The sequence below is a fragment of the Oxyura jamaicensis genome, chromosome 1, assembly GCF_011077185.1.
Source record: "Oxyura jamaicensis isolate SHBP4307 breed ruddy duck chromosome 1, BPBGC_Ojam_1.0, whole genome shotgun sequence".
Classification (NCBI taxonomy): domain Eukaryota; kingdom Metazoa; phylum Chordata; class Aves; order Anseriformes; family Anatidae; genus Oxyura; species Oxyura jamaicensis.
The window spans coordinates 121,702,150-121,728,844 of record NC_048893.1 but is presented as its reverse complement, the minus strand read 5'-3'; the positions used below and the strand labels follow the sequence as shown (position 1 = coordinate 121,728,844).

At 45.9% G+C, this 26,695-nt stretch overlaps 1 protein-coding gene and 2 long non-coding RNA genes across 7 annotated transcripts; 2 read left to right on the top strand and 1 right to left on the bottom strand.

Moving 5' to 3' along the window:
- Window positions 1–293: 293 nt before the first annotated feature.
- Window positions 294–9,837, top strand: LOC118164658 (organic solute transporter subunit alpha-like). Of its 2 annotated transcripts, none has more exons than XM_035322695.1 (8): window positions 294–470; window positions 1,721–1,872; window positions 1,988–2,061; window positions 3,557–3,715; window positions 6,292–6,403; window positions 6,984–7,130; window positions 8,487–8,592; window positions 9,039–9,837. In XM_035322695.1, the coding sequence occupies exons 1-8, from the start codon at window positions 392–394 to the stop codon at window positions 9,224–9,226; spliced, it is 1,017 nt and encodes a 338-aa protein (XP_035178586.1). In that variant the 5' UTR covers window positions 294–391; the 3' UTR covers window positions 9,227–9,837. The 2 variants fall into 2 exon arrangements, with proteins under 2 accessions (XP_035178586.1, XP_035179259.1); XM_035323368.1 differs by lacking the exon at window positions 294–470 and adding an exon at window positions 1,195–1,249.
- A 4,368-nt stretch (window positions 9,838–14,205) lies between these two features.
- Window positions 14,206–15,175, bottom strand: LOC118165807. The gene is made up of 2 exons (XR_004750312.1): window positions 15,032–15,175; window positions 14,206–14,669 (listed from the first exon to the last, which is right to left on the bottom strand). It is a non-coding gene; the product is annotated as an uncharacterized LOC118165807 (long non-coding RNA).
- Window positions 15,176–15,356: 181 nt separating this feature from the next.
- On the top strand, window positions 15,357–24,040 carry LOC118163154. 4 transcript variants are annotated; one of them, XR_004749284.1, is made up of 6 exons: window positions 15,357–15,448; window positions 15,670–15,794; window positions 16,539–16,639; window positions 16,737–16,808; window positions 17,391–17,511; window positions 23,358–24,040. It is a non-coding gene; the product is annotated as an uncharacterized LOC118163154 (long non-coding RNA). The 4 variants fall into 4 exon arrangements; XR_004749190.1 differs by lacking the exon at window positions 23,358–24,040 and adding an exon at window positions 17,574–18,182 and having other exon boundaries at window positions 17,391–17,456; XR_004749132.1 differs by lacking the exon at window positions 23,358–24,040 and adding an exon at window positions 17,622–18,182.
- Window positions 24,041–26,695: the final 2,655 nt, after the last annotated feature.

The following is a 26,695-nucleotide window of genomic DNA, read 5'->3' as shown; positions in this document are numbered from 1 at the left end:
ACACGGGGAGCAGAGAACCCCCCCGGGTGCTCCCCGCCCTCATGCCCACCAGCACATGAGAAGGTGCGGGCCTCATCTCCTGGCAGCCAGGCTCATCGAGGAGCCTACGAGGAAAGCCTCCAGGGGAAGCCCCGATGCCACTCCCAACCCAGCGGTGGCCAACGAGGGGTGCCCGGCGGGGAGGCACCGTGAGCCCGGGGCCGCCCGGCGCCTGAGGCAGCGCGGAGGCCGGGCCAGGCTCGGAGGCCGCCCGCCGGCCCGGGCTAATCATTAGCCGCCCCTCGGCCCTGCCCGGCCTCCGCTCGCCAGGGCCGGGCTCCGCAGGGAGCCGCGGGCCGGCTCCCACCCGCGGCCATCTCCCGGTCGCCGTCCCCGTCCCCCTCCGGGCGCCATGGAGGGCGAGGGGAACGCGACCCTCCTCCCGCCCTGCGGCGCCAGCGAGCCGCCCTTCGCCTGGGAGCTGCTGGGCAGTGAGTGCCGGGGGCTGCCCGCCGCCGCTTCGTGGCCTGGGGGTGCCGGGGAGGGAGGCGGGGGCAGGCGGGGAGGCAGCGAGGAGGGCGCGGGTCCCCCGGGGCTGAGGGAGCGGGGCGGCGGCGGGCGGGGGGCGCGGGGCGGCCCCCGGGGGTGCCCACCCTGAGCCGGGGCGCCCAGCACGGCGGCTCCTCGGGCAGGGGGTGCAGGGGGAGGCAGGGAAGGGTCCTGGCTTCGGGCCGTGGGGCTGGGCCGGTCAAAGAGCCGGGAAGGAGGCACGCCTTTGTTCCTTCGTGGGCCTTGCCAGTGTTGGGTGGCCGCAAACTGTTCCGAAATGAAGCGTGGCCTCCCCGCCGTGCTTCCCTCCGTCTCTGGAAGTGCCTTCCTTGGGAGAAAATCCACCCCTGCCACGGGTGAATGCCGATCTGCACACCCGGTGTGCATCAGGCGTGAACCATCAGGAACTTGCACGCCCCGCAAGCTGCCTCCGAGAAGGTTAGCACGCCTAGGGGGTTGGGGACAGGCAGTCCCCAAACCTGCGACAGAAGCAAAGAACTTACTCCAAGCGAATACACCGTTGCTTGTAGTGTGCTTGGTAAAGCTCCCAGAACATCCTCTGGTTTCTGTCTGTTTATTTATAGCCATCTGAGCACACTGGCCCTGGGTCCCTCCCCTTCTGAAGGGGACTTTTGCGGAATGCTTTGGGAACGTGGAGGCATATTGCTCCCATATGCTGCCTGAGGATCCCGAGAAGATTTATTTATGAACTTAAATTTAAGTACTTGAATCATCCTGTGAAGTCAGTGGTCCCTGTGTGTAGCTAAGGATGAACCATGCAAAACCACAGCATGGCTGGGGCTGGTGGGGACCCCTGGAGGCCACCTGCTCCAAGCCCTGCCCAGGCACCCAGAGCAGGCGGCCCAGGGCCAGGCCCAGGCGGCTTTTAGAGATCCCCAAGGAGGAGACCCCACAGCTCTCTGGGCAGCCTGTGCCAGCGCTCTGTCACCCACACAGCACAGAAGTGCTGCCTGGTGTGTTTCAGCTCATGCCCATTGCCTCCTGTCCTGGCACTGGGCACCACAGAAAAGAGCCTGGCTCAGTCTTCATTGCACCCTCCCTTCAGTGCAAGATTTTGCAGGAACAGCACTAAGATGCCTCTCTCCAAGATGCTCTTTTTACATTAAAGTTTGGAGTGCCGATGACATGAACCAGATTGTTTGTTTGCTTGTTTTCTTTTCACGTTCTGCAGGCCTTGACCTAGCTGGTAGATTTCTCTTTGCAATCTTGACTCTGATGACGCTAATTGCTGATCTGGTATTTATAGAGGAAGTGATCTACATCTACAGGAAAATCCCCTCCTCCAAAAGATCAATCTTAATTTGGATAAATGCTGCGGCTCCAGTAAGTATTATGGAAAAGACATGAAACTGAATGTTGAAATTAGCATTTCCCTGAAAATCTGCATGAGCCTGCTTTATCTCTGCCCTTCACACAGCCCTCCTCCCTTTCTCTGTAGGTGATTGCTACTACCTCATGCATTGGCATGTGGATTCCTCGCTCAACAATGTTTACAGATTTCACAGCAGCAGTGTGAGTATTCTGCTTGTTCTAAATGTTGCCCCAGACCCTGCATTTCTTCCCTTTAAACATCTGCTAGTCTTGGTAAACACAGTCATTTTGTAAATTTAACAATTTAGTAATTTTTGGTTTGAGTTGAAATCTCTTGGCAGCTCTTTTATGGGAGGTGGAAAACGCTGAAGCAGTTCCCAGTGCTGCAGCCCCCTAGTGTGGGGACGTCAGGATGAAAGAACTGTGACTTGCATGTAATTGATCGCCGTGACTGACGGGAGCTTTGAAGTAGCACTCTTTTCTCTCTCCGAGTGTCATGTGGAATGAGATTCTGACCTGTGGCTTCTTCTCTGTGCTTTTGTTAATGATGAGCTCTATAGGTCTATTATTAATGGTGGCAAGTGAACCTCCAGTGAGTATATCAATGTAAAAATGTTCTGCACTTGTCCTGATAAAAGCACTTTCCGTGCACGCGTGACAGCTCTGACATGCACAGAGAGGAGTGGAGAAGCGCGGTCCCTGCTTCCTGGAGGTGATGGGGCAGCCCTCGAGGCAGAGCCTGGTGGGGGCACGCTGCGGCCATGGGCACACCACGAGGGCCAGGATGGTTTTGGAACCCAGTGTGGGACAGTATCACAGGCTTGTGAATTGCCCCACCCCGTGTCACAGTGCATCTGCTAAGAGAGGAGAGTAAAAGAGGATGGAAAGCAAAGCAGTGGGACTTCTAGCACGTTGCAATGAATGGAGGTAGTCCAGGTTACTCTCAGGATCCAGTCCTATGGCACGTTGAGCCTACCTCAGTCCCGCTCCTCTCTTGGCCAAGCTGCAGGTTTCTGTCCCTTCCCTTGCCCCATTGAAGGAGATTGAAGGAGCACTTTTCCAGCTGCTCAGCAAGCTCCTTCAAGGAGCCAGTGCAGCTGGAGAGGACCTCTTATTTGGTGGGGTTGTATTTCAGCGAATTGGTTCCTAAATCTGTGTGGGGCCGGGAGGAAAGGGCGGCTGCACGATCTGTAGTTCCTGGGAAGGGCTGAGAATGTGTAGCTGGTGAAGGAGGGAGAGGAGGGGCTGCAGCAGACAGTGCCTGGATCTGCTTCGGCTGCAGAGGAACCGCACCCTGGCTGGGGCAGCACATGATGCTACCTAAATGCACACACAAACCTAGCCATGTGGTGGTGTTGCTTTTTCTTCTGTGGGTTTTATTGTTATTGTTTTTTTAAGAGGAGGAATAGGACTTGTTCTGAAAAGGTTGGACCAGTCAGGACTAGATAACTGGTAGAAAAATACGGCTACAATGACCTGGGCAAAAAAGCCTGTGATACTGACTGCCACCAGCGTGCCTTGGGGAAAACCTGAAGATTTTTCACAGCAAGTGCCAGACTTTCTGTTGATTGCAAATCACGAACTTTAAACAACCTGGCCAGAAAGTTTAAAAAACCCGGACAGGACTGGTCTGTGCAGGCACGTGCGAGAGGCAAGCAGAAACTCCGTCCAAGCTGGCTTTTTCTTCCTCTCCTAGATTTTTTGCCATAGTTATCCACAAGTTCCTGATGATGATGATTAAAGAGTGTGGGGGCCAAAAGCTGTTCCTCAGGCGGTTTGAAAATGGTCGCTTCAAGATCAGCACGGGTCCCTGCTGCTGCTGCTGCCTTTGCCTCCCCGGCGTGCGCATCACTAGGTGAGTTGCCCTTTAAGATTTCCCAGCTGGAAAACTGCAGCTGGAATTCAGCCAGCTTGGCGAGCCAGGCTTACAGCAAAGGGCCTCCCTGCTTCCCGAAAGCCACTCTCAAGCTGTCTCTTAAACGGGGCTGTCACTCGGGGCTGCACGCCGCCGCTAATTTCTTTCATTTGTATGACGCGGAGCTGCGCGGGAGAGGCGAGAGCACAACAAAACTCACTTTAACCCAGTGCGGCGTTCCCTCTCTGCAGTAGTGCTGAGCTCTGTGCTATCTCCCCAGCTAATCCCGTTCTTCACCAAGAAACCATTCGTACTGTAAGCAGTGGTATGTGGGAGGAGGAATTTCCACTCTAGAAAACCCGATAATTGGGATTTGGTTTCTTTTCATTCCAGGAGGGAATAAAAGTCCCCAGACTGGGTATTTTTCACAAATAAAATCATCAAATTGAGTCTGTCTTGAAAGAAAATTTCTTTTGCTTTGATAAATTGAAATGTTTCTTTCTGAGCTGCACCTCCAGGAATCACTGAGTGTAACATAAACCCTGCCTGGTGGGGCTCCTCTTCTGGCAGGAGCTCAGACCCTGCCATTTATATGCTGCTCCACAGCCCAAAAGCCTCGTATGTTCCAGGGCTTTCCTACTGGCACAGAGCATGAGAACGTTTCTCCCCTTAGCAGCAAAATCTCAACGGCTGAATGTGCAACACGGAGACGTTTCTGTGAGAGTCTAGACGTTCATGTCAGAAGGGATCTTAGGGACTTTTTGGTCTGGTTAAAAGGGAGTGGCAAACAGAAAGCAGCACGGCGGTTTGTGAGGGATCCTGGAACAAGCAGGAAACAGTGCTGATGGAAAGGGACTGAAGGGGAGGTTTACTGATGGAGCATAAGCTGCAGTGAAAAATATGTGAAGAATTTAACTTACAGTATGCTTTTGAAAAAATCTTCATTTTTATTGTAATAATTATTCTTTACCTCATTTGGTATTATAATTTTAACTCTTGTTCCCATGAATTTATTTTAATGGGATAACAGTGTTTATTTACATGGAGGGGACACCAAGAAGAATAGGCAGCAAAAAAAAAAAACAAACTTAAAATATACCTCTAGAAATAGATGTGATACAATGATGTAAAATGGGTAAGTTATGCCAGAAAAAGATCAGTCTTATGCTCCTCCCATAGATACCTTCTAGCGAGACAGAGTTACTCCAAGGGAGGGATTCATTACTTCAAAAGAAATCACAGAATCAGAGAATTTCCGAGTTGGAAGGGACCCACAAGGATTATCAAGTCCAACTCCTGGGTCCCCAAAAAATCAGACCATGTGTCATATACTATTGAGTAGTCCTGGGAAAGCTAAGAGGGTACAGAGGACAGGTAAGGCAAAGCAACAAGCTGTCCAGCAGAGAGATGTGGCAGAAGAGGTCTGATGCTTAAAAAAAACAACAGCAGACCTGCACTTCCAAGGAAAAAAACCAACCAAACAAAAAAAAACTGGCATTGCAGAAATTGCACTGTTCTCCATATTATTCTTCAAAGCCCTTCGGGAATAATGAGTCTTTGAAAAGGCACAGGCACTAAATGGCCAGACAGTGGTAGGCCCCTCCCCATGTGTTTGTGCTGTTCATAATTCTGTGGTTATTAGCTCTATTAATTGAGCAATTCATGCAGTTCCTGGTTCGTGTCTGTTCCCCATAGCACACTAACTGGCAGCCTGTTGTCTGCTGAGGCACATCTGATGGCAGTCCCAAGGGGCCGAGGAGCTAGCGTGAAGACAGCATTAACAGCGTGGGAAGTACGTAGCAGCAGTAGCTGCCATAGATTGTCCTGTGAAGACTGGGGGAGAGTTTGTGTCAGTCAGCTTTCATGTCCTCAGTTTGCAAGGGCATCTGCCCCTTTTCTGGTGACCTTTAGTATTGGCTGGGCAGGTCATTGCGTATGGGCTGTCTCCTGAGAGACAGGAGTAGGGAAATCCTGAGCTGTGCTGCTGGCTTTCTGCCAGTTTGCCAAGTGAAAGGTAGCCCCTTTCTGCTCTTCCTGTACGGAGGAGAAAAACCAGATGCTTACATGGCAGTATTCATGATGCACTGAAAAATTACTCATCCTCTCACCTAGGTTTGTATGATTCCTTGTCTTGATCTGCCACAGGACTGGCAGACAAGTCCTGTCTGAGCAGGAAGATAAAGTCTGACAGCATCACTGCTGGAGGCAGGCTGGCCGTGTCAGGGATCGAAGCTCTGCAGTACCTTGCCTTTCAGCTGAAGGCTGCTCTGCCCAATTTTGACAGAGAACTGAAATAGCAAGGCAACAAGGCAAGAGCAAGTGGCATTGTTCAGAAACTGGGTATGCTTCTACCAGTGCTGTGGTTAGAAAAGTATTGCTTTTGGAAAGACTTTGCTAAATAGACATCTGGGTAATTCTTGGAAAGTTTTTTTTTTAATCTTGAAGCTCTTTCTCCCCAGATTTTAGCCATGTGCAGTAGGAGTGGAGAGGTTTTGCTGCTTAACAGCATCCAAAAATGTTATTAAGGTTGCTAATAAGACTTTGGTCTATGTGATTTTATTTTTATTTTTTACCAGGCAAACCCTCTTTTGGCTGAAGCTGGGCACCTTCCAGTTTGCTTTCTTCCGACCTATGTTCATGTTTCTGTCAATAGTGCTTTGGACCAACGGCAATTACAGCCTTTCTAATGTAAGTAAATGTTTTAAACAGAGATGGGCCACAAAGTCCACAGCTTTTGGTTCAATTTTAGTATCTTAGCCTACAACGAAAGTCTGGAATTTGGGAGCGTTTCCAAGTGTGTCCTTGTCATGTTCTTTTGAGACCCTGAAGCATGTACTGTACTTCTGCTTTGTACTGTGTACGCTGCAAGCTGATGGAGAGGTCTGTATCTGCTAATAGTTTTGCACCTCCTGGATAATTCAGATTAACAGTAGTATTTTTGCAGTTGATGTTTCATGGCGGTAAAATAAACGACCCCTCTGAGCTGTCCTGCTGAGTACACTCTCATGAGCTGCTGAGCATCCCCGAGCGCTGCTGGGGTCAGATGGAGGGGCTTTGTCATCCATTACACCTCCACGGTGGTAGCATTCTGGTCAGGGCTGTGCAGCTTCCGCATGCAAGCCCCAGCGACCACTGCTGGCATCAGCTTTCGTGGAGATAGAAACACACATTTTATTGCCTGCATCATCCAGTTTGCAGCTTCTGCCTGGAAATAGTAACATCTGCCCTGTAAAGTTTTATTGGTACATTTGTTTGATTTTCTTCTCAGTTGTCTCCTGAAGGAGCTGCGATATGGATTAGCTGCTTCGTTGCTGTCCTTACCATTATTGCTCTGTGGCCAGTTGGAATCATGTTTCAGCAAGTCAGGGTTCTCCTTAACTGTAAGAAGATCATCCCTAAATTTGCTCTTTATCAGGTGAGAAGTTTAATATTTCTGGTAAGAATTTCTCTTCCTGTTGATGCAACACCTCCTCTCTGTTTCTTGACCCTTTGCCTAAAGATTATAGTATTTTTTTTCCATTAAATGCATTGTGCAAAGGCGTATTTATACCTGATTAATGCTGCATCCCTTTGAAGCGCTTTCCTTGGCTGCTGTTCAGTTTCAGCTTGAGCCAATTTACCTCTAGTCTTTCAAGAGTGCTGGAGATGCGAGACCTTTGTGAAATCCATTCATCTCTGGGCAGCTGAAATCAAAACAGCACCTTCTGCAGGGCTTGAAGGAAGCTTTTTCGATGCCGTATCCTGAAACACAATGTTAAAAGGCTGGTGTGTACTTTTAAAAACGAGGAGAGGATGTGGAGCATTGTGTGGGTGGCTTTTGTTTGAACTGTTTCGGCATGTCATAATGTGCTGTTTTGACAATATTTTTCTTGGCCATTCTTCACTACAGAGTTAGATAATAATGAAAATACTGGCTGGGACTCATTACATAGTAAGGAACAGACCCAGATAGGCTGTGGGACAGGGACAAGGCCACTCTCTCCCACGTCACCCAGAAGAGAGAAGAACGGATGGAAATTCAGCCTTCTAGTACAGGACACAGAGCACAGCTGCTGCACTAAGAGCTCTGATAAGTAGATCATTAAACCCTTATAAAAGCAATCAGCAGGATAGTCGCACATGCAAAGCTGCATCAAGGTGAATCCGGGTTTAAGGTGCACGTGAGGGTTTATACTCAGGCAGTTTCACCAGAGAGACGCTGATATCTCTGAGACAGCAAAGGCCTAGCTCAGTGAATAGCAGGCAAGGTGATGTGTGATTACTGCTGAACCCAAGCCGCAGAATCCGCCAGCCCCTTTGCCAAAGAAGACAGTCCTGTATATTTTGGGGAGCACCGCATCTCCATGTTGTGGCAAAAAGATGAGACAACCCAAAAAAACAACATTCTTTGAATGCTTCCTCCCACTAAGGGACAGCATAGCTCATAGATTAACAGGAAGCTTTTCAGACATTGTTACTTACTACTCAGAGCTCAGTATTGCTTAAAATCCCAGCTGGGAGCTCTCTGTATATTGCACCTCCCAAATAAAGGGTTGAGAAAACACTTTAAAAACAGAGGTTTAATTTAATGCCCGCATTAAGAGCAGTATCTTCCTGGCTGTTGTGGTTTGAATTTTGCAGAGTGGTAGGTGGCCTGGTGGTAGATGGAGGAGAGGGAGGGCAAGAAAGGAGGAATGAGGTGAAAGAGGGTCTATGATGAAAGCAAAATCGTTGTGTGAACAATAATCCTTCTCCTGGTAGCTAAGGCATCTGTTTTCTCTTTCTGGCACAGTTTGTCCTGATTCTGAACCACCTGCAAGCAGCTATTATCAACATCTTGGCCATGCAAAGAATTATCCCTTGCGCTCCGCCACTCTCCTCTTCAGCAAGAGGAGCCTGTAAGTTCTGTTGGGAAGGGTGCTCTTCATTGGCTTATAAAGGTTCAGTGTTGCTAACTGCAATATCTGGTGTTTTCCCCAAATATTTATTTATTGGGATTATGTAGCTTTTGGAGAATCTCAGCTTTTATTTAAAAAACAATGATACAGCTTTTATAGCTGTCATAGTTGCAGAGAATAACTTCAGTTGGGATCAGAAATTGAAGAAAAAGAAATCAACATGCATGATTACTGTTAAATCTCTTGGGTTTTGGATGCCTAATTAGCTGCATGCTTATTGATGGGCAGTACTGTAACTCGGTAACTGATTTTATTGCCCAGTGTGAGAGACAATCTGTTATGGAGGCAGAATGGTAACACTTGTTCCTTTTGCATAGAGGATGGTGAATAAGATAGGTATTTATTTCTTGTCTGGTAGTCTTTTTTTTCATTTTTGTTTTCTTCAGATATAACCCACCAGCTCCTCATCATGGAAATGTTTCTGATAACCCTAATGTCAAGGGTGGTCTATCGGAGAAGATACGATGAACTAGAGCCTCCAGAGCATGCCTGTGAAGAAGAAGGGGACAGCAAGCAGACTCCTAAGATTATCCTGAATGGTGCAGTTAGTGAAGATGGATTGCCAGGCTTTTAGAAGCCCCCAGTGCTCCTGTTCTGCAGGAGCTGGAAGCTCAGCTTCAGGAGCATCTTTCACCACAAATAGCCACTGCCCATGTCAGAACAACTTCTGACATAAATGCGTGTGTGCTGCACTGAAAGGACCAATGAGTGGAATGATAACCCTATTTATTCTCCAGTGATTCATCATACATGGTGTGAACGTTTTCACACTATGTTCTTTTATTCTGTGATTGAGCACTTGATGGTAGCCAAACTGTCTCACAATGTGATATATATTTTTTTATCTATTAGAATTGCTGTGATTTAAAGTTAACCCAGAGCCATTCTTCTATCATCTATTTTGAATTCTTTTAATCCTCTTTCAGGTAGCCTGGATTGATGTCATACGTCCCAAACTGCATTTTCCTATCCTTCCTCCATTAAAATTTATCAGCTCTCACTCTGTCACAAGGTCACCGTAGCTAATTCTGATCAGTAAATACATTTGCAAGTTTGTTCTTAAATCCCCAAACCTCCCTGGGCTCTCCACCTACATAAATGGAAATTTCCATTTATGGGAAGACTTCTTACATTCCTTGTCAATTCACCACCTAACTTGGTAAATACACGGTTGCTGTATTTAAATATGTCATTAGCTGATGCGCCACCTCGAGAAGGAAGATCTCTGTCGCTGGTCTGGAAAAAAAGAAAGTAGGAGTCAGTCCGAGATGTGCTGTGCCACTGCTCTGGGATATTACGTGGCACTTGAGTTTTCTGTGTGGAAAATGGGAACTGTGATACTCAGGATCCTTGCGTTCAATGTGTCTGTGGAGGTGAATACTGCTTTCAAAACATTATTTCCCCATCATCTCTTTCAAACATTATTTCCCCATCATCTCCACCCCAAATCTGACCTGCCCAGGTGTTCAGTTGGACTTAAAGTACTACTAGATCTTTTGAATTCACATCCATTGCTCTGTTCTGCTGAAAAAAGGTTTTAGTTTTATTTTTTCCAAATGATCCTGATGTTCTTGGATAAACCTAATTGCTTTGGTTTAGCTCACTATAATTTATAAAGTGACACCATGTTTAGTAAGCATTTGGTTATGCTGTTTTTTGGGAAAGGAGGTACAGCACCATATGCTAGCACTTGTCTCTTATCTAGTCTGACCCCTAGAAGAAAATGCTTCATCTGTATAGCAGGAATGGTAGACTGGGAAAATGCTTCATGCAAGAAAAGATGTTAATAACGTCCTTTACCTATAAGGCATCAAATACAACATTCCATCAGAGCAAACGTAGGCAGATAGTGGGGCTTTATTTGTACTTTTTAAGGAATTCCAGAAATACTTTCAGTCTGGGAGTTGGCTGTGGAAAGTGAAATATTCTGAAAACCTCACCAACAAGTCAACAAGCTGGGAGGAGAAAAGGGGGTTGAATTAAACAAAATATTTTCTTACTGATTGAGGTAAAAAATATTTTCTTTAACAATAGGATTCCATTTTACTAGAAAAAAATGAATTATTTTTGGTTTGAAGTGGTTGAAACAATTTTTATACCTAGCTTTTTTTCTAAGCAGACAATCTGAGAAATTAATACAGATTTCTGAACTCCATTAATGTGAGTGAATCTGCATTTTTCTTTGAAAAATAATTTAGGTGATAATTTTCACTCTGCTCTAGAGTGTGACGGTAGAATTAACTAGGATCTTCTTAACATGAGAAATCTTCTTAATGGAATTTAACATTATGGCTATTAGCATATTCCTAATGTTGCCTTATATCAGCGTATTCTAGTCTGCAGATATGTTTGTAATGTTGCTCTTACAGACTTAATTTCATAACAGTATTGGGAATGGTTGGCTGTGAGTCGAAGAAGCTTCAAAACTGGAAAATAAAATGTTTTGAGTTGGTAAGGTATCCTTGTGAATTGCTGTGGGAAATACTTTAATTACTAGAGCAAATGAGCACAGCTGGAAAATGTTTTCTGTAGTGGTTCTGTAAAGGTGATGTCTTGGTGAGTGGGATCTGTCGCGTGAAGAGCAGCTCCGTGTGCCAAAGCATGGACATCTCATCTGGAAACAGTTGGAGCACATCCAGAAATGGTGGTCTTTGTATGTCCAGCAGGCAGGCTGCAGCGAGAGTCTTCATCCACCCTTCCTTGGGAGCACTTGTTCAACAGAGGCATTTTCTTCCATCGCCCTTGGTCTGGGATCTGCCATGTCTCTGAAATGTCTACCAAATATATCTTGTAAACATCAGCGTAGGGCTGATATAGCTGCAAGTGTCACTAGCTGGCATGCTTTTGGCCAGGTACTCAATATTTATTGTGATATTCGTCCAATAAAATGTACCGTCAGGTGGTGATCATCAAGGAGATGTCAGATTTAGCAGCAAGGACTTTCCTTTTTACTATGTACAGTTGTGGAGGTCTCAATCCAGAAATCACTTGCTTACATAGAACCCTCTTCAGAGCAAAACTGGGCATTCCTAAAGATGTGCCTAAGAGCTTTTCTGACTTACCGCTTATGGAAAGGCAGTAGAATGTATGGGGTTTATTGTTACAAATTTATTTCATTTTCTGAGCCCCACCTGTGTCTCAGACCAATACCCCTGTAATGTAGGTGCCCCTACCTAGCAAGGGAGGAAGCCGGGGCAGCAGGGGGCCTGCACTGCAGCACATTCAGTCAGGTGCTGTTGAAATCACAATATTGCAAATCACCAACCTCCAGGTTGGACCTCAGGCAGTCCGAGTGGAAAAAACAAAGTAGAAAGCAGGAAATTCCTCCATTCTCAGCTCCGATAAGGGCCCCTGTAAGGTCAGTGAAAAAATTGGTTTTCAATTATGCGTTGTGATTAGAGCACATGAAAACATTTAACGAGAGTTAGAAGATACCAAATTTCACAACTCATTTTATACTGCTGCTGTAATGGAATAAGTGTTAAGGTGAGCACCTTATCTTTATGCTAACTTCGCTTGAGATTATCACGTCAGGAAGGGTAAAGGTAATTTTATTGGTGTCTTTTGCGATGATAAAAGGCGCTAACATTATTAAATAGGAAGAGAGATAGGTGATCAAAGGTTGAGAGTATAGGCAGTGGAAAGCAATCTGTGACACAGGAAAAGATGAATTGTACGTTTTGGGTGGCCGTGCACTAATAATACAAGTGTGGAGGTGAACACTGACACGAAGCTTACCTGGGTATGGCGTATGGATGTGCAACGGGAGCAGCACATGCACAAAAGGTCACAACTAATGCCAGCAACCAGTAATTTTGCATGAGTTGTTTGGCACACAAGAGCTGCTCAGTGCTCTTCTTTTTCATCGACCACTCAAGCTACTTCTATTTTTCTATACGTATATTTAAAGGCATGCCTTTGTGTTTCGAGGGTCTCACCAGCAAAGGCAACATGACTTAATGCCCAAGAGGGTTGTTTCAGGTGTTAAGGGGCTGCTCTAATGATTATAGAGCTTTTTGTCCCTCCACCACTCTACAAACTGTTCTTTCTGTTCCTGGACCCTCACTCATGCCCCTGCCTTGTTCTCCCTGCTCAAGAGAAAGAAACAGTGCTCCTGAGGCTGGCCTCTGGGAGGAGGTGGCAGGGCGTGGGGTGCCAGAGCAGCCAGGCTATGAAGCCTGCCCTCTATGAAGAGTCTGTTTGTAAAGAGGGACCAAGGGAGAAAAAAATACAAATGAGTCAATACAAGAGCTGAATTGTGATCTCATGGTTCCCAGAGCTGGAGCAGGGGAAAAAGAAGTTAGACAATATGACAAAGATGCACGTGATGTCAAATTGAACAAGCTGGGGGTAGGTTGGTTTAGAGTAAGCAGCAGGGAATCCCAAAAGAAGACTGTGGATAACTGAGCAAGGAAGACAGCAGCCATTTGCCACGCAGCTGATGAAAACACTAGAATAACAGGGTCTGTTTTAACAACTGCACCTACTGGATACACTGACATTTGGCTTCCTTAGTTTTTAAACAAAGTCTGACAGCTGCTAACGGTTTGAATGCTAATCCTTTTACTGACAGCCATTCTCTTAGGGTGATCCTTCAGGACAACTGATTAATCTGCTTGCACCTCCATAGCTCCCAGGTAAAACGGAGTGCTATTTCAAGACGACCTGTGGGGAAAGAGGTGAACGTGAGAGCTTGATCTTCTTTGTTTTAGCCAAGAGGAATCAAAGCAGAAAAATCTAGTGAACTTGCCCAAAGAGGCAAGGAACACAGGGAAGTTTTGTATCGGCTAGGATCAGGCTCTGGAAGTTATCCAGTCTCACCTCCCTGCTCTCAGAATAACTGCCTCTTAAACACGGTAAGATCACAAATTAAGCTACGAGTGTTAAATCATGGTTAGATGTCTAGATGCAGCCGCCCCAACAACACAACGAGTTGCTCTCAGCATTCCGAACCTCATCTGAGTAAGAGCTGCAGGTCAGAGCACCTCTTTGCACCTTGTGGAACTGGTGGGAAGAACAGGCCTTCAAGTCACTGAGCTGCAAGAGAAAGTAAGCAGAACAGTCTCAGGCTATTTTCCTTGCTAAGTCACACCTTGGTATCCAGCTGAAGGGCTGTGGCACAGCCTCAGTAGTAGATACAGCATCTCCTTCCACAAACTCATCACATTCTTCACTTCTCAAAATCCCAGTTTCTGTTAAACATCTCTACATGAACACAAGCAGCAGATTTAAATAGCTCAAAACTCGTTTTTTTTTTTCTTCCTCCGTATATTCTTTTCTTTCCCCCCTCACTTATTGCAACCTATTCTCTCTGTTCAACAAGACTTGTTAGGCTTATACTAATGCCACTCACAGCCACATAATAAAGCAGCAGGTGTGCCAGCACACTTGATGGCACAGGTGCTTAGAGACATACCTAAGGCAGCTTGAGCTCTGCAAAAATTCATTCTTGTTCTTCAAATTAGAAAAAAAAAAAAAAGAACTACTAAAGAATATAAGAATATGCACTGAAAAAACGGGAAGAAGCTTTGATGAATTGAGGATGTTTTTACATTTTTTTAAAAAATGGGAAAAATCAGGCTTAAAATCATGGAAATATTTTGGACATTTTTGGTCAGTTTCAGGGAGAGAGAAGATTGTCCAAGGCAACCTCCCTTTGTGACTACGGAGAGGCCACCATCTTTAAGACCCGACTGCCCAGCACTTACGCAGATAGGGTCGTGGTGTACAGAGAAAATAAATGGTAGGATAAAAGGACTTTAGTCTAGTTTAATGCAACTGAGCAGCTGAAAAGCATCAGTTTCCCCTCTAGAGACTCAGGCATCAGACCACAGATACCTCCTGGGGTCTATGGCGGAGTTTTTACAGGCTGCACTGGGCTCAGACATCTAAGAAGAAAGCCAAGCTGTGAGGAAGCACTGCAAGGCGTTCTCCAGAGTACAGCCATGACGAGAAAGGTGACACTGCTGCCAAAGGTGAGGGTGTTGACACACGAATAATTAGCAGCCCAAGGCTTCCTGTGGAGAAAAAGCAACATGAAAAGCATACAAAATTGTCCAGAAAAACATCAGGTAGCCTGAGGATGTCAGTTTGGCAATGATCAGCCCTTCCAAGCGGCAGCTGATGTCGACCCTTCCCCAGCTTACTGAGGGCTGCCTGGCCAGCAGCGACTCCTTGGGTGCTCTGTCAGGGGCAGTGAGCCCAGCAGCTTGTTGTACCTGTGGGTGGTGTATATTGACCAATAAATCACAAGTTTTACTTTTCTAAGCTAGGAGATCCTTCTTGCATAATCTTGGCACGTGGCAAAAGCCATGACAATGAACTGACCCACAGAGGGAAGACTGCAAAACAAGGGAGAACTGTACAGCATGGGCAGCACCTCCTCCTGCATCATCCTTTGAGAATCGTGTCTCTAAGGGCGAGAAGGAAGAGTTGGAAATAGCACAAAAACAACTTCTGAGTTTACATTCCTCCTTTACAGCACATTACTGGAAAAGATGTGTTTCCGCATCTCCTCATAGCCATACCCAGCCAGCAAAGGGTGTGAGCTAATTGTTAAATTCAGTTCAACAAGTTCCTCATTAGGGGAAAATTACTTGAGTTTGAAATATGCTAATTTTCCAATCAGGGTGAGTGTTTGCACTTGTGATTTGGAAATAATTAACACATGGTATAACATCAAAACCAACGTAAAGGCTAATGGTAGAAGGACTAATTTCCTTGGCACGAAAGTGGTGTGCTTGGTTTCCCCAGAGGTCTATTACTATCCTTTCAGTATAGGTATCTACTGCATAAGGTGTTCTGTTATTTATTTAGCTTGATTCTCTAGAGAGTTGTACACTTTAGTGTTAATTTTGAAAAATCAAAAACATTTTTTTTTGAAGGCTCAGGGTATTTTTTTGTTTGTTTTATTTTGAAGGGAGCTATTTTTATTTCTCCTTCTCCTGTCAGCACAGACTTTTCCAGAGTGACTAGCTTCAATTATCTCTAAAAAGAGATCATAAACTATCATCTCAGACTGTGACTTTAGTCTGAGTTTTGCAAAGTTTAAATGCACGTTCCCTGGAGAACCATGTTCTGATCCTTAAAAGCATTCCTGGATTGTGAAGGCACTGCAGCATTTAGAAAGAAAGGGTGGTCAGGTGGGACCATTAACTGGGAGAGCAGATTTGTAGGTGGGAGAAATAAATGCGGTTGCAAAATACAAACTGAGTTTCTACCTTAAAGTTTCAGCTGCTGATATAAACCACATCACCACCACCTCGATGCGTTATCAGATAATATTGGCTAGCGTAACCAGAGATCGTTTCTGGCAAGCGATGCTCCCCTTACAGCTCAGAGCTCTGCACCAGTACAGCTCGGTGCATTACTCGTCTCTTACCACCAAGCCTGCAATGGCGAGGAAGGATTTGGTCTCCTGTGGCCAAGTCAGCTCCACCCAAGGGTGTTGTCAGCCCTGCTGGTGTGAGTACGCTGCAGCCCGTTGACAAGGAGGGTGTGACTTGCCACCTGCAAACAAGAAGAGCCCGTGCCCTGCCAGCAGGCAGATTGCTGCAGAGCACAGGCATGCTATCCCTGCTAATGCCTGGTCTACGAGTAGTCCAGTTCTGGCCACAGATGCAGTCACCCAGATTGTGTATATGAGCTCTGCTTGCTCATTGTTAGGATAATGGTGCTTTTCCTTGCCTTTAAACCCCCAAAATCTCTCACAAAAACAAACAAACAAACCAGGGTAGGGTGGTTTTAAGTGGCATCTGATCTACCAATGCTTTGTGGTGTCAACCAGCATCCTTAAAGTAGAAATGCTGCCCTGCAAAGCATAGGGAGGGAAATGTGGCCTGGGAACAACTCTTTCTGCATTACCCTGTCTCCTTTTGTGTCCGCAGATATCTATGGCAACAGTTCTCACCAAGATACCAGTTGTGTTTCAGGTGTATGTGACTCAGCACATGGGAATTCTGTTGCTGGATTAATCTCTCTGGCTTAGGTAACCTGTTTTGAACACATGTTAATAGTTCGGAGCTTTTTATTTTTACTGCGTTTTTGGATGGCTGTAAACAGAGCTTGGGTTTCTTCCTGCACAGAAGCAGCATTTGTGAGTTGCATGCAGGTTTATCAAGCAGCATTCGTGCTACTGGAAATGCTCCACGCAGGTGGTACGTATTTGCATTCTCATGCAAGCTGACCATGATTTCCTTTCTCAGTCAATTTTACTTTCTATAGCTCTTTGCTCATGAATTACTGTCGCTTCTGCAATTGTGGACTGCAGTTCTCATTTCCATTTTTTTTTTTCTGTTGCTCTGTTTCTATTCACCTGCCTACTTTTGTTAATGACATCAGCTGCTATTTCTGTGCTTCAATAGAAACTGTTCACATGTGATTTGGTTGCTTTGGTTAGAGGCAATGTTTTGTGTGTCACATCCCCAGAGCATCTCGCCTTCTCTTGTATGGAACATCCCCCCCCTCCGCTGCTCATATGTAATGTGAAAGAGAGCATGAGCAAGTGAGCCTGAGGGGCTAATACATTAAACTTCATGGTTTTGATTGGAGATGCATCTTTATTTTTCTGAAACTATGTATTATCCCTGTGTGCGCTATCTTTTACGTCCACGGAGGAAGTTCTCGTCAAGTAACTCGTATTTTATAAGAAAAAAATGCTGGTCTTTTCACTCTGGTCCTAAGCAGCTATTGTGTTACAAATGACACACCTGGTAACTCAGAGAAAATGTTTTCTGAAGTGCCAGGTGCCTTGGGAGCTGGTGAGGAACCTACGCTGTTGGAGCAAGGAAGACCAAAGCCACTAGGTCATCTGTCAGACCCAGTGCTGCCTGTCTCCTGCCTGCGGATAACGTTAAGGAAGTAAAGCTCAACCAACTCCCTCTGTTTGTTTCTTTATTCCTCTTTTACCCTTTGGCTACTAGGCAACCTCATCTTTCATGCTCCCTCCTCCCTTTGAAATTCTCTTTGAGGCCTGGAGGTCTTCAACATCCTTCAGACTTGAGTTTTGAAATAGCCTGGATGCCTCAAAGACATATGCAAGAGGACAACGTCTGCTGTTTAAATCCTGTTTATGTGCCTGGTTCTTCCTCTCCTCACCTGGCCGGGGCTTCTGCTTTTGCCAGCCTCTCCTGAAGAGAGGTGCTCCACTGGCCTCCACGGAGTCTAGCACTGGGTTAGCTGCACGCTCGCAGTGAACTTCTCATGGGCTGACCCAAAAACAGGCTGGGGAAAAGGGTTCTCAAGAAGTGCAGTGAGAGTTACGTGGCAAAATCCTCTGGTGAGCTGTTACTTTCCTAGCTTGTGCTTTGCTGTCTGCTGAGGACCTACGGCAGCTCTGAGCCCTCAGGTGGCTGACTGCGAGGTTACGATCGGTGTTTGCTGTCCATACTGCTCTGCATCAGAAAATCTGCCAGCTTCTGGCAGCTAGGATTTGTCTCTTAAAAATCATAAGGAGTCAAATGCTCGTTGGTATCTTACCAGAAAATTGTGGATGCCAATTTTAAGGTTTTTAGTACTGTTTGGTAGCAAAGTAAACATAAATAAATAAATAATGATCAGCTTTTGGTGATTCTTCCAATGCGTACACACACACAAATGCACCAACTTCCATCCTACAAATTCTCTATTTTCAGCCATTTACCCAGATTTAACTGAGTGGCATGCAAAGCTAGTATCAACGCTGTATGAAGAAAAACCTGTGTACGCTAGGCTGAGAGAGCCAAAGGATGATTTTTGGGGAGCTGTTTATATACAATCCAACATAAAAGCTATCTGACTATACTTTTCCCAACAGTATTTACCAACAGCTATCTGGGCTGTCAAGCCGCTCTCTATTTGATCCCAAACCGACCTGTTGTTAAGCATTGGCCCAGCATGCCACATCCCTATGGCCCGGATGCTTTGCTCAGCTCCTTCAGTCCCATGCACACAGTGCAGCTCGTCCCATCTTCTTGGCTAGGGAGCAACCCCAGGTTGTCTTATGCTGCCCTCGACTGTGGCTTCTTGAGTAAAAATGCCTTAGCAGATCCCTGCCAAGGAGTTAATTCCCTTCTTTTCCTTGTAATGATTTCAGCAGGATTTTGAATTCTTTCTGTAATTTAAAACAGAAGGCAATGCTAGTATTGTGTCTACAGCCCTGTCAACACCCTTAGCCTGTCACATTCTCAAAAAAATAATGCTGATAAATGGAGGGAGATTAAAAGGATTTAATTTGGATTTATCTTCCTTAATTTTCTAATCTTAAAACCACCCTTTGAATGGCTCTGTTTGAAGAAGCAGTCTGAATCCTTTATTGGTTTAATAGGATTTAGCTAAGATTAGTGACCTTATCCCATCCTCAGACTGGACTTCCACTGATAGTCTCAGCAGATCTGCCTGACACTAAGCAAATTCCTCTCTGTAAACAGTTGTAGCTGCCTGAGAACAGATTAGCTACTGATGCTTCCCCTCCATGCTGCTATGCAGTGTCTGTTGAAACCTCCTTTAAGGAGAAGAGAGGGAATTGCCACTTTTATTGCTTACATTTTATTATTCTTATTTTCTTCTGTCTGTGCTTTTCTGCCATTTGAAGCTGGGTGCAAAATCTGCAGTGAGAGACACTTAGTAGAGCTTGACCACCATTCCCCGCACACCACACAAGTTCCTGTGTTCAGGGAAAGCTGCAGGCTGACCGTTCAGCAATGTGTGACAGCCCTTCCCAACCCTGAGCCCAAGAGGGATTTTCTCTCTTTTCCAGCCATTTTTGGTAATAGTTGAAATTGCAAGCTTGTGTGGGTGTTCTCCCTGCCTCTTGCATCCCTTCTAGTTGTCCTGTGTTACAGGCTTTGTGTTCTACGCTGTCCTTCTACGTTGATCATTTATTTTAGCAGAGAACTGATACCCTTTTAATTTCCTAGGAAAGCTAAAGGACATGCTGTGCCAGACATGGCATAAAACTAAATGTTGAAAGCAATTCTCAGAAAAGGATATTTTTTCTGTGAGAAATATGTCAGAGCACCTGGCATGATGGTTTCAATGCACAAAATACTTTATGCTTTCCCCAGGATGTAGCATCCACACTATCCTCACTGCGCATGTCTGTGAGCAAGGCTGTTTGGTCGAGCCTTTGGTGTCTCTGTACATCAGGAGGAGACACTTCAACTCTCCGGCAGCTGGTACGCGTGGCCTTCGTCTTTGTGTGCGCAGAAGTGGCCTTGGAGCAGAGAGGGGCACCACGAACGGGTCCCCCGTGAAGGAGGGCCGGTCACTGTGGGGCTCGGCGGCAGTTCCTTGGCAGTCCAGTTTGGGGATTTAACTCATTCGACTTATTTCTGTTCTGCAGGGGCTTTATCACCGCACATCGCGAGCAAACCTCAACTATTTTCCGCCCTTCTCACAAGGCCCAAATCACCGCCTCTGAGAGGATTCAGCAGCCGGGCTAGGAAGTCAAACCCAACCGCCCCAGGGAGCAAAACAGGGCTACATACTATTGCTCCAGACCCCCTAATCTTGCCTCCCCTACCCCAGCCGGGCCGGGGGGCTCAGCAGAAGCCCCCAGGGGCCGGGGGTCTCTGGTGGGGCCCGGGGCGGCCGAGGGCCGCTAGATGGCAGGCGTCGACTGCTCAGCGCCTCCCTCGCCGGGGGTCGCGGGCCGGGGGCGCCGGCTGGGGGCTTTGGGGCCGCTGGGGTTTGCCCCCGGGTGCTGTGCTGAAGGAAGAGGGTGTTTGTAGAGTCCCTGCCGTCCCTTTGCCTGTGCTCCCCCAGATATTTGCTAGGAGTCCCCATCGCTGCGATGGGTAGCGTGAACCACAAGAATCAATGCTTGCTTATCTGCTGGCCGTCCGGTGCTTCTGCACTTACCTCAGAGGGAAAATGTAAATAAAAGCATGCAAAGGGCGGCAGCTTCAGTTGTTTGTGCTCAGATCCTGCCGTGTCAGCCCTGCCAGGTGGGGACCGAGCTTCCTCTATCGTACGGCAGGCCTTTGTGTCGCTAAAATCAAAGGCAGTGAGTAACTGCTGTAGTTTGGCTCTGACTTTCAGCCTTGCTAGCACGAGACCGCTTATGGGACCTAAAGCTATATCTACGTATGCTGCTTCAACCCTGCCCTCCAGGCAGAGGCACTGGTGCTCCAACCTTGGTCCGGCTGGTTCTCCACCTTGGCCTGGGGTCTCCACCTTGGCCTGGTCCTCTACCTTGGGCCAAAGCCCACCCCAGCCTGGCAGAAAGCAAACAACTCCTCTGGGGTTAATTTTTACTTCTGGTCAGACTGTGTGTGTCTACGCTACTGTTTGAAATGGGATTAGCATTTGTGAAGCAGATCTTGTTTCTAATGATGCTTCGGACTGCACCGTGGGCCTCAACTCTGAGCTCTCCAGCGGGCTGCCCTTAGGGTGAGCTCAGGGGGCAGCCATGCTCCAGGAGCACACCCAGCGCTCCTTGGCTGCTAGCAGGCTTCTAGCCCGCGGGACCAGCCCAGAGCTAGGTCAATATGTGAGCAATGGAGATATCAAGACTTCAAATACTGCATCTGTACAGATCTACTGTACAGTAAATCTATACTGCACTGTACAGATTTATTTCTGTTGTGCCACACTACTTGCCAAATGTCCATGGAGTCACTGTTACTGAGTCTTAATGTGAAATTTATCCCAGTATTTTTTTTTTCCAGTAGCAATCCTTGAATCTATCCCTCACTGATCTCCATACTGTATGTTGTTTCTTTCAGATGAAAGGTTTTTGAGAATTTTGCCATCAATTAGCAAGAACATGCCTACTGTGCAGTATTTTTCTTCCCTCCCTTCTCTTTGCTCCCCTAAGTGCCTGTCACTGTGCCTGAATCTAAGAGGATTCAGTCATACACAGTGGCGCTTTTCAGCCTTGCTGCTTTTCACCATATTGCTTATGTCTGGGATAGGATGTATAAAAATCCAGGCTCATGTGCCCTCTAGTGAGAGCCTTGTCTTTCCCAAACCCTTGGTTAAAGAGGCACTGTCAGAAATTATTTAGTGTCCTAGTTTGTTCTTCCTTCCTTGAAAGAAGGCTAGAGAGACTTCCACTTACTACTGGAAAAAAATGCTTCACCACTTCACAGCAACCCCTTCTGAGAGTAAACAGCATCAGCACTACTTTGTGCTGCAGTCATTTTATGCATCCCCATTTTAGTTGGTGGTATTTAGACCCTGAAGTCTTACTGCAGGCAAGAAGAAATGAAGCAGGGGGAGAAGGAGAAGGGGAGGAGCCCCAGGACTAGCACTCACACTCGCAACCTTTTCTCAGAGGGTCATTTTTTTCTGCTTGGGCACCTTGTATTGTGCCAAAAGCTTGCAACTTTTAAAAACATGACAACTACTTGTTGGTTAAGGCATACAATATGTAGACTTACAGGCTGCTCAGCTAAGTATCGTTGATGCTCATCACCCTGGCAAGACGCCTCATGCATTTTTGCTGAGTTGGCTCTTTGGACCCTGTTATGGTCCCTCACCTAAGTGAATTGCTGTCTGCTGAGTCTCTGCCTATTTTCTTTGTGTTGCATTTTTTTTATTATTTTTTTTTTTCCACAGTATTTTTCTTTTTGAATCCCTGACTTGCTAGCTATATCTACAATTTCACTTCTGCCTGCATACTTAATTTCATGTGGCTTTAACTTACACACTTTCTTGCAGCTGGACAACAATTCTGTAAGCAAAGCTCAGCCAGTTTTTAAAAGCTGTCCACAGCAAAAGCAAACCTTGGGTCACGGACAGCTGAACAGCTGGGCTGCAGTTTGGTGTTTGAAAGTTAGATGCAGATTCCCAACAGAATAAAGCTAAAGACATAATATTATCCTCTGTCATGACACCTAGACTGATCATTAACTTTTTTTTTTTTTTTTTTTTTTTTTTTTCTATGATTAGGGCAGGTTAGACTACCAGCTCTTCAGGTATTGTGGTACTGTCATGACGAACCACAGAATCACAGAACTGTAGGGGTTGGAAGGGACCTTGAAAGATCATCGGGTCCAACCCCCCTGCAAAGCAGGTTCCTCAGAGCAGGCTGCCCAGGTAGGCGTCCAGACGGGTCTTGAATATCTGGGCAGCCTGTTCCAGTGCTCCGTCACCCTCACCATGAAGAAGTTCTTTCACATGTCGGTGCGGAACTTCCTGTGCTCCATCTTGCAGCAAGAAGTTTGGGCTAGACAGCTCATAAGAACACCAGCAGCAGAGTTCCTGAACCAACCATTGATTACAATGCAGAAAGACTTTCAGATCAACATGCTGATTTTGATTTCTGAAAAAAAAATCTTCCAATGGTCAGAAATTTCCCAGAGGCTTACATAGATTGTCCCAGGGGTTGCTTTAACAGCTCAGGAAGGACCACATGCACCAGGATGTTTTCAGCAAGACGTGATGGTTTTGAAACAGGCTGTAAAAAAATTCAGCACAAAATTTTGTGGTGGATTCTTTTGTAGAGAACAAATAGAAGACTAGAATCTACCTTTTTAATCTTCAGACATATTGGAAAAAGACCAAGGTTTTTGGATAGCAGGGCAGAAAAGCCGTCAGGTATCTGATAACTAAAGGAACCACTTACTTATCAGAAGCCACACATACCGAGGATGAAGGATGTGATCTTGGTGGGGCAGCTGGAAACAACCGCTTTGATATGCCAGTTAATCAGAATGTACTGCAGAGAAATCAATACGAGGATAATCTCATTTGCTACTTATTTCTGGCTCGTATTTTCACAGGCTTTGAAATGTGCATTTCATCAATCATCTACTCTGGAAAGGAACGGTATGATTTTCAGCACTTCTGCTATTTTTGCCTGCAAAATATTCAAAATTGTTTCTGCAGAAGCTATGGGCAGCAGTGGGGGACATTTATTGAAAGAAATTTGGAACAATGGATCGCTAGTGGTTAAAATAAAAATGGAAATTACATTCTGGATGCAGGAGGTAAATGACTATTGCATTTACAATATATGGGCATTTTGCATGTCTGAACTATCCCTGAGTAGATGCATTTTGGAAATTTTGAAAGCTGGCTGCCTTTTGAAACCTATGGAAAATGCAGATTCAGGATCCTGATTTTATGCTAATGTAAACAGGTGAAGGAGAATACTGGTTTGTTGAAACAAGGGAATTAGCATGTGAATGGGGAGTTTGGGGCTTCTTCCTCTTGTAAAGGTAGCTTTCAAAATAGACACTGGGATTTAAATCACACTGTGATTTTTCTCTTTTCATATCCCTAAATCATGTTACTTGTAGTGCAGTAACAGCCTTTGAGCTGTATTCTGCTGGGCTACTGGTCCTGTAATTTTAATTCATAGCAATAATCTACAAACCTAACCACCAGTGAAACAGCCTGTTTTCTCTGCCCCTTCCTAACTTCTTTTGGATCTCAGTTTCAGTTTTCAGGACTGATAATTATAAAAACACAAAGTAAGAATTTGAGTGGGAGACCAGACTCCCTCCTTCCTCTTGACAAAGCCTCTCAAAGGACGGTGCTGCCAGCCTCACCAGAGAGGCTGCGTTTGATGGGGATATCTTCCTCATGAACAAAAGGAGCTGGCAGCAGCATGTTGCTGAGTAAGCCAGATTGCAGTGACACAGGAGAATTAGTGGCTACTGAAGGGAGAAGACCTGTGAAGACAGTTTCAGGAATGTTTCCAGCACAAGCAGGTATCCGTGTGTCTGAATACACACAGGTCGAACTTCCTAGTCACACTCTGTAATCTGTCAAGCCACCCGCAGCACACACCATGACTTTCTTTGCTCATGTGAGGTAAAAGCTCAGGAATCTCTGCTGTGAATGTAATTATAATGAAAGCAAGCTTTCTCCTTCCAAGTTCCTCCTCTCCCTCTCCCTCACTTCCATTCCTGGAATTAGCCATGGAAACCTGCCCTGCATTTGAAAAGCCTGTTTGCATTTGTGCTACGGTGTGTGTGTTTGCTTTCCTTCATTGCATTTTATTTGCCTTTGATTAATGATTAAAACAAAACAAAACCATTGTGGCTCTCCTTCAGCAGAGAGGAGAACCTGCAGTAAGCCTGCTCTGGTGGCACGACTCCTGCTGCTGCTGCCAGCATCACCCGGCACGTACAGAGAACGGCCCCGCTCCAGGGCTGACTCCTGGCAGGACTCAGCTGGGGATGCTTTGGTCTGCAAGTCCATTCACGTTATGTTGGAAACAAGATTTTGCTTGTAACAAGGAGATTTTTCAGTCATAGTCCTCCGACCTGTTGGGGGTAATTATGGTAGGTTTCGCTTTTAATGATGTAAAACTCTTTCTAGCTCCATAGCAATGGGATGCTCCAACTTCAGTGGCTAAAATCCACTTCTGCTGCGCTGCCGTTCGGAAAGGTGGCAGGAGGTGCAGTTAGACTATGCTGCTTTAAAGGTTATAAAGCTCTTCTTCCTCCTGGCAATAATATTTGCCTTTTGACTAAATGACTGACTTCTTGATGCAATAGCTGCTTTGCTCCTAACGGGAAATGTAAGTCACTCAATAAAACAAGTGTTTACCATTCTAAGATTACAAACGTTGTTTGTTTTTGTATGTTTTTGAATGGTTGAGATGTGTACTTGTCTTGATTGCTCTACTGGGCGATAAAAGTTCTCTAATCAGTTCAGTGAAAATCTTGATTGGTACAGGACTGCTGTTGTTGCTTCTTTGTAACGAGATGTAGCATCTCCCAAAAGGATTTATTATGAGACATCTATAATCTTCTCAAGAGAAGGCAATTTAAGTGGTAACTGGTGGGAAAGAACATGCCATTTTCCAGTTCAATTCGCTTTGACCTTTGTCTGAAGGCAGGAACTGGTGTCACATTCCTACATCTGCTTTACATATGGCTTGATTTAAATGAGCTCCCACCTGACGTCTGAATCTGAGAATCAGAAAGCTGCCGCCACACTTAGAGTCAGGCTGTGCTTAAAGATGAGGTGCTGTACCACAGCTGAGCAAACCCCATGCTGGAAGGAACGGCTCTACTGTCTCCCCGGTTCTCTCACAGCCCTGGAGAGGACCTGTAACCTCCTCTCTTCCCTGGTCTGGTGAGGAGCGGTAACGTGGGAGCAGATCTCTGCTTCTGCGGGTTGAGCTCCCTACACCAGCACACCCTGAGTCTGGGCTCGTGCCCACAGCAGGGCGCAGAGGCAGCCCCAGGGAGGGGAAGGGGGAAATTGCCTGCTGCATGCTGCGTGCTTGTGGCTTGGCATGAGCCTGAAACAGACGCAGGTGCCGTCTGTACGCTCAGACCGAGAGGATCAAAATTGGATGGAATTGCAAAGTCCCGCCTTTTGTGAGCAGCACTCCATGACAACTCTACTGGCTTATCTAGAGTTGTTAGCCAAGGAGTGCCCTTTGATTCTGAAGCTGGAGCACTAGCAAGCCAACTGGGCAACTTCAGCTGGGGCCAGGCTGGAGATTCTTGCTCAGAGCTGTCTCAGCATCTTTTCTTCCCTGAAACTGTTTACCAAGACATGTCTTAAGCCATTTTTCTGGGTCATGAATGTTGTTCTTTGGAGGTCATTTTGATCTGCTCAATGTGGCAAGGCAGAATAGTGTGCTGTACTGAGCTGACCATTTTTAATGCACTCTTCTCCACATCCTGCAATCGTATATGCTTATACTGAAGTGCTTCACATTTGTCTTTGTCTCTCCATGAACCTACATCAAATCATAAAGATGAAATAGAATGTGTGGTGTGTGTATATATTTTTAAAAAACTCTGTGTATCAGTATATATGCTCAGTAGAATTTTTGTCAAAACATTTCAATGTGTTTGTCAAAAATCAAGATGTTGAAATAAATTTATGTACTTTAAACATATTCTTTGGTGGGAGAAAGAGTTGAGACAACAAATAAGTATGGGAACATTTCAAACTTTTCTCTGAATGCTGATGATGAGTAACAATAAATAAGAAAATAGACTTCATAATTCCTCTTCTATAATCACAGGATGGCTGAGGCTGGCAGGGACCTCTGGAGGCCACCTGCTCCAAGCTGTGCCCAAGCAGGGACACCCAGAGCAGGTTGCCCAGGGCCATGCCCCGGCAGCTTCTGAAGATCTCCAAGGAGGAG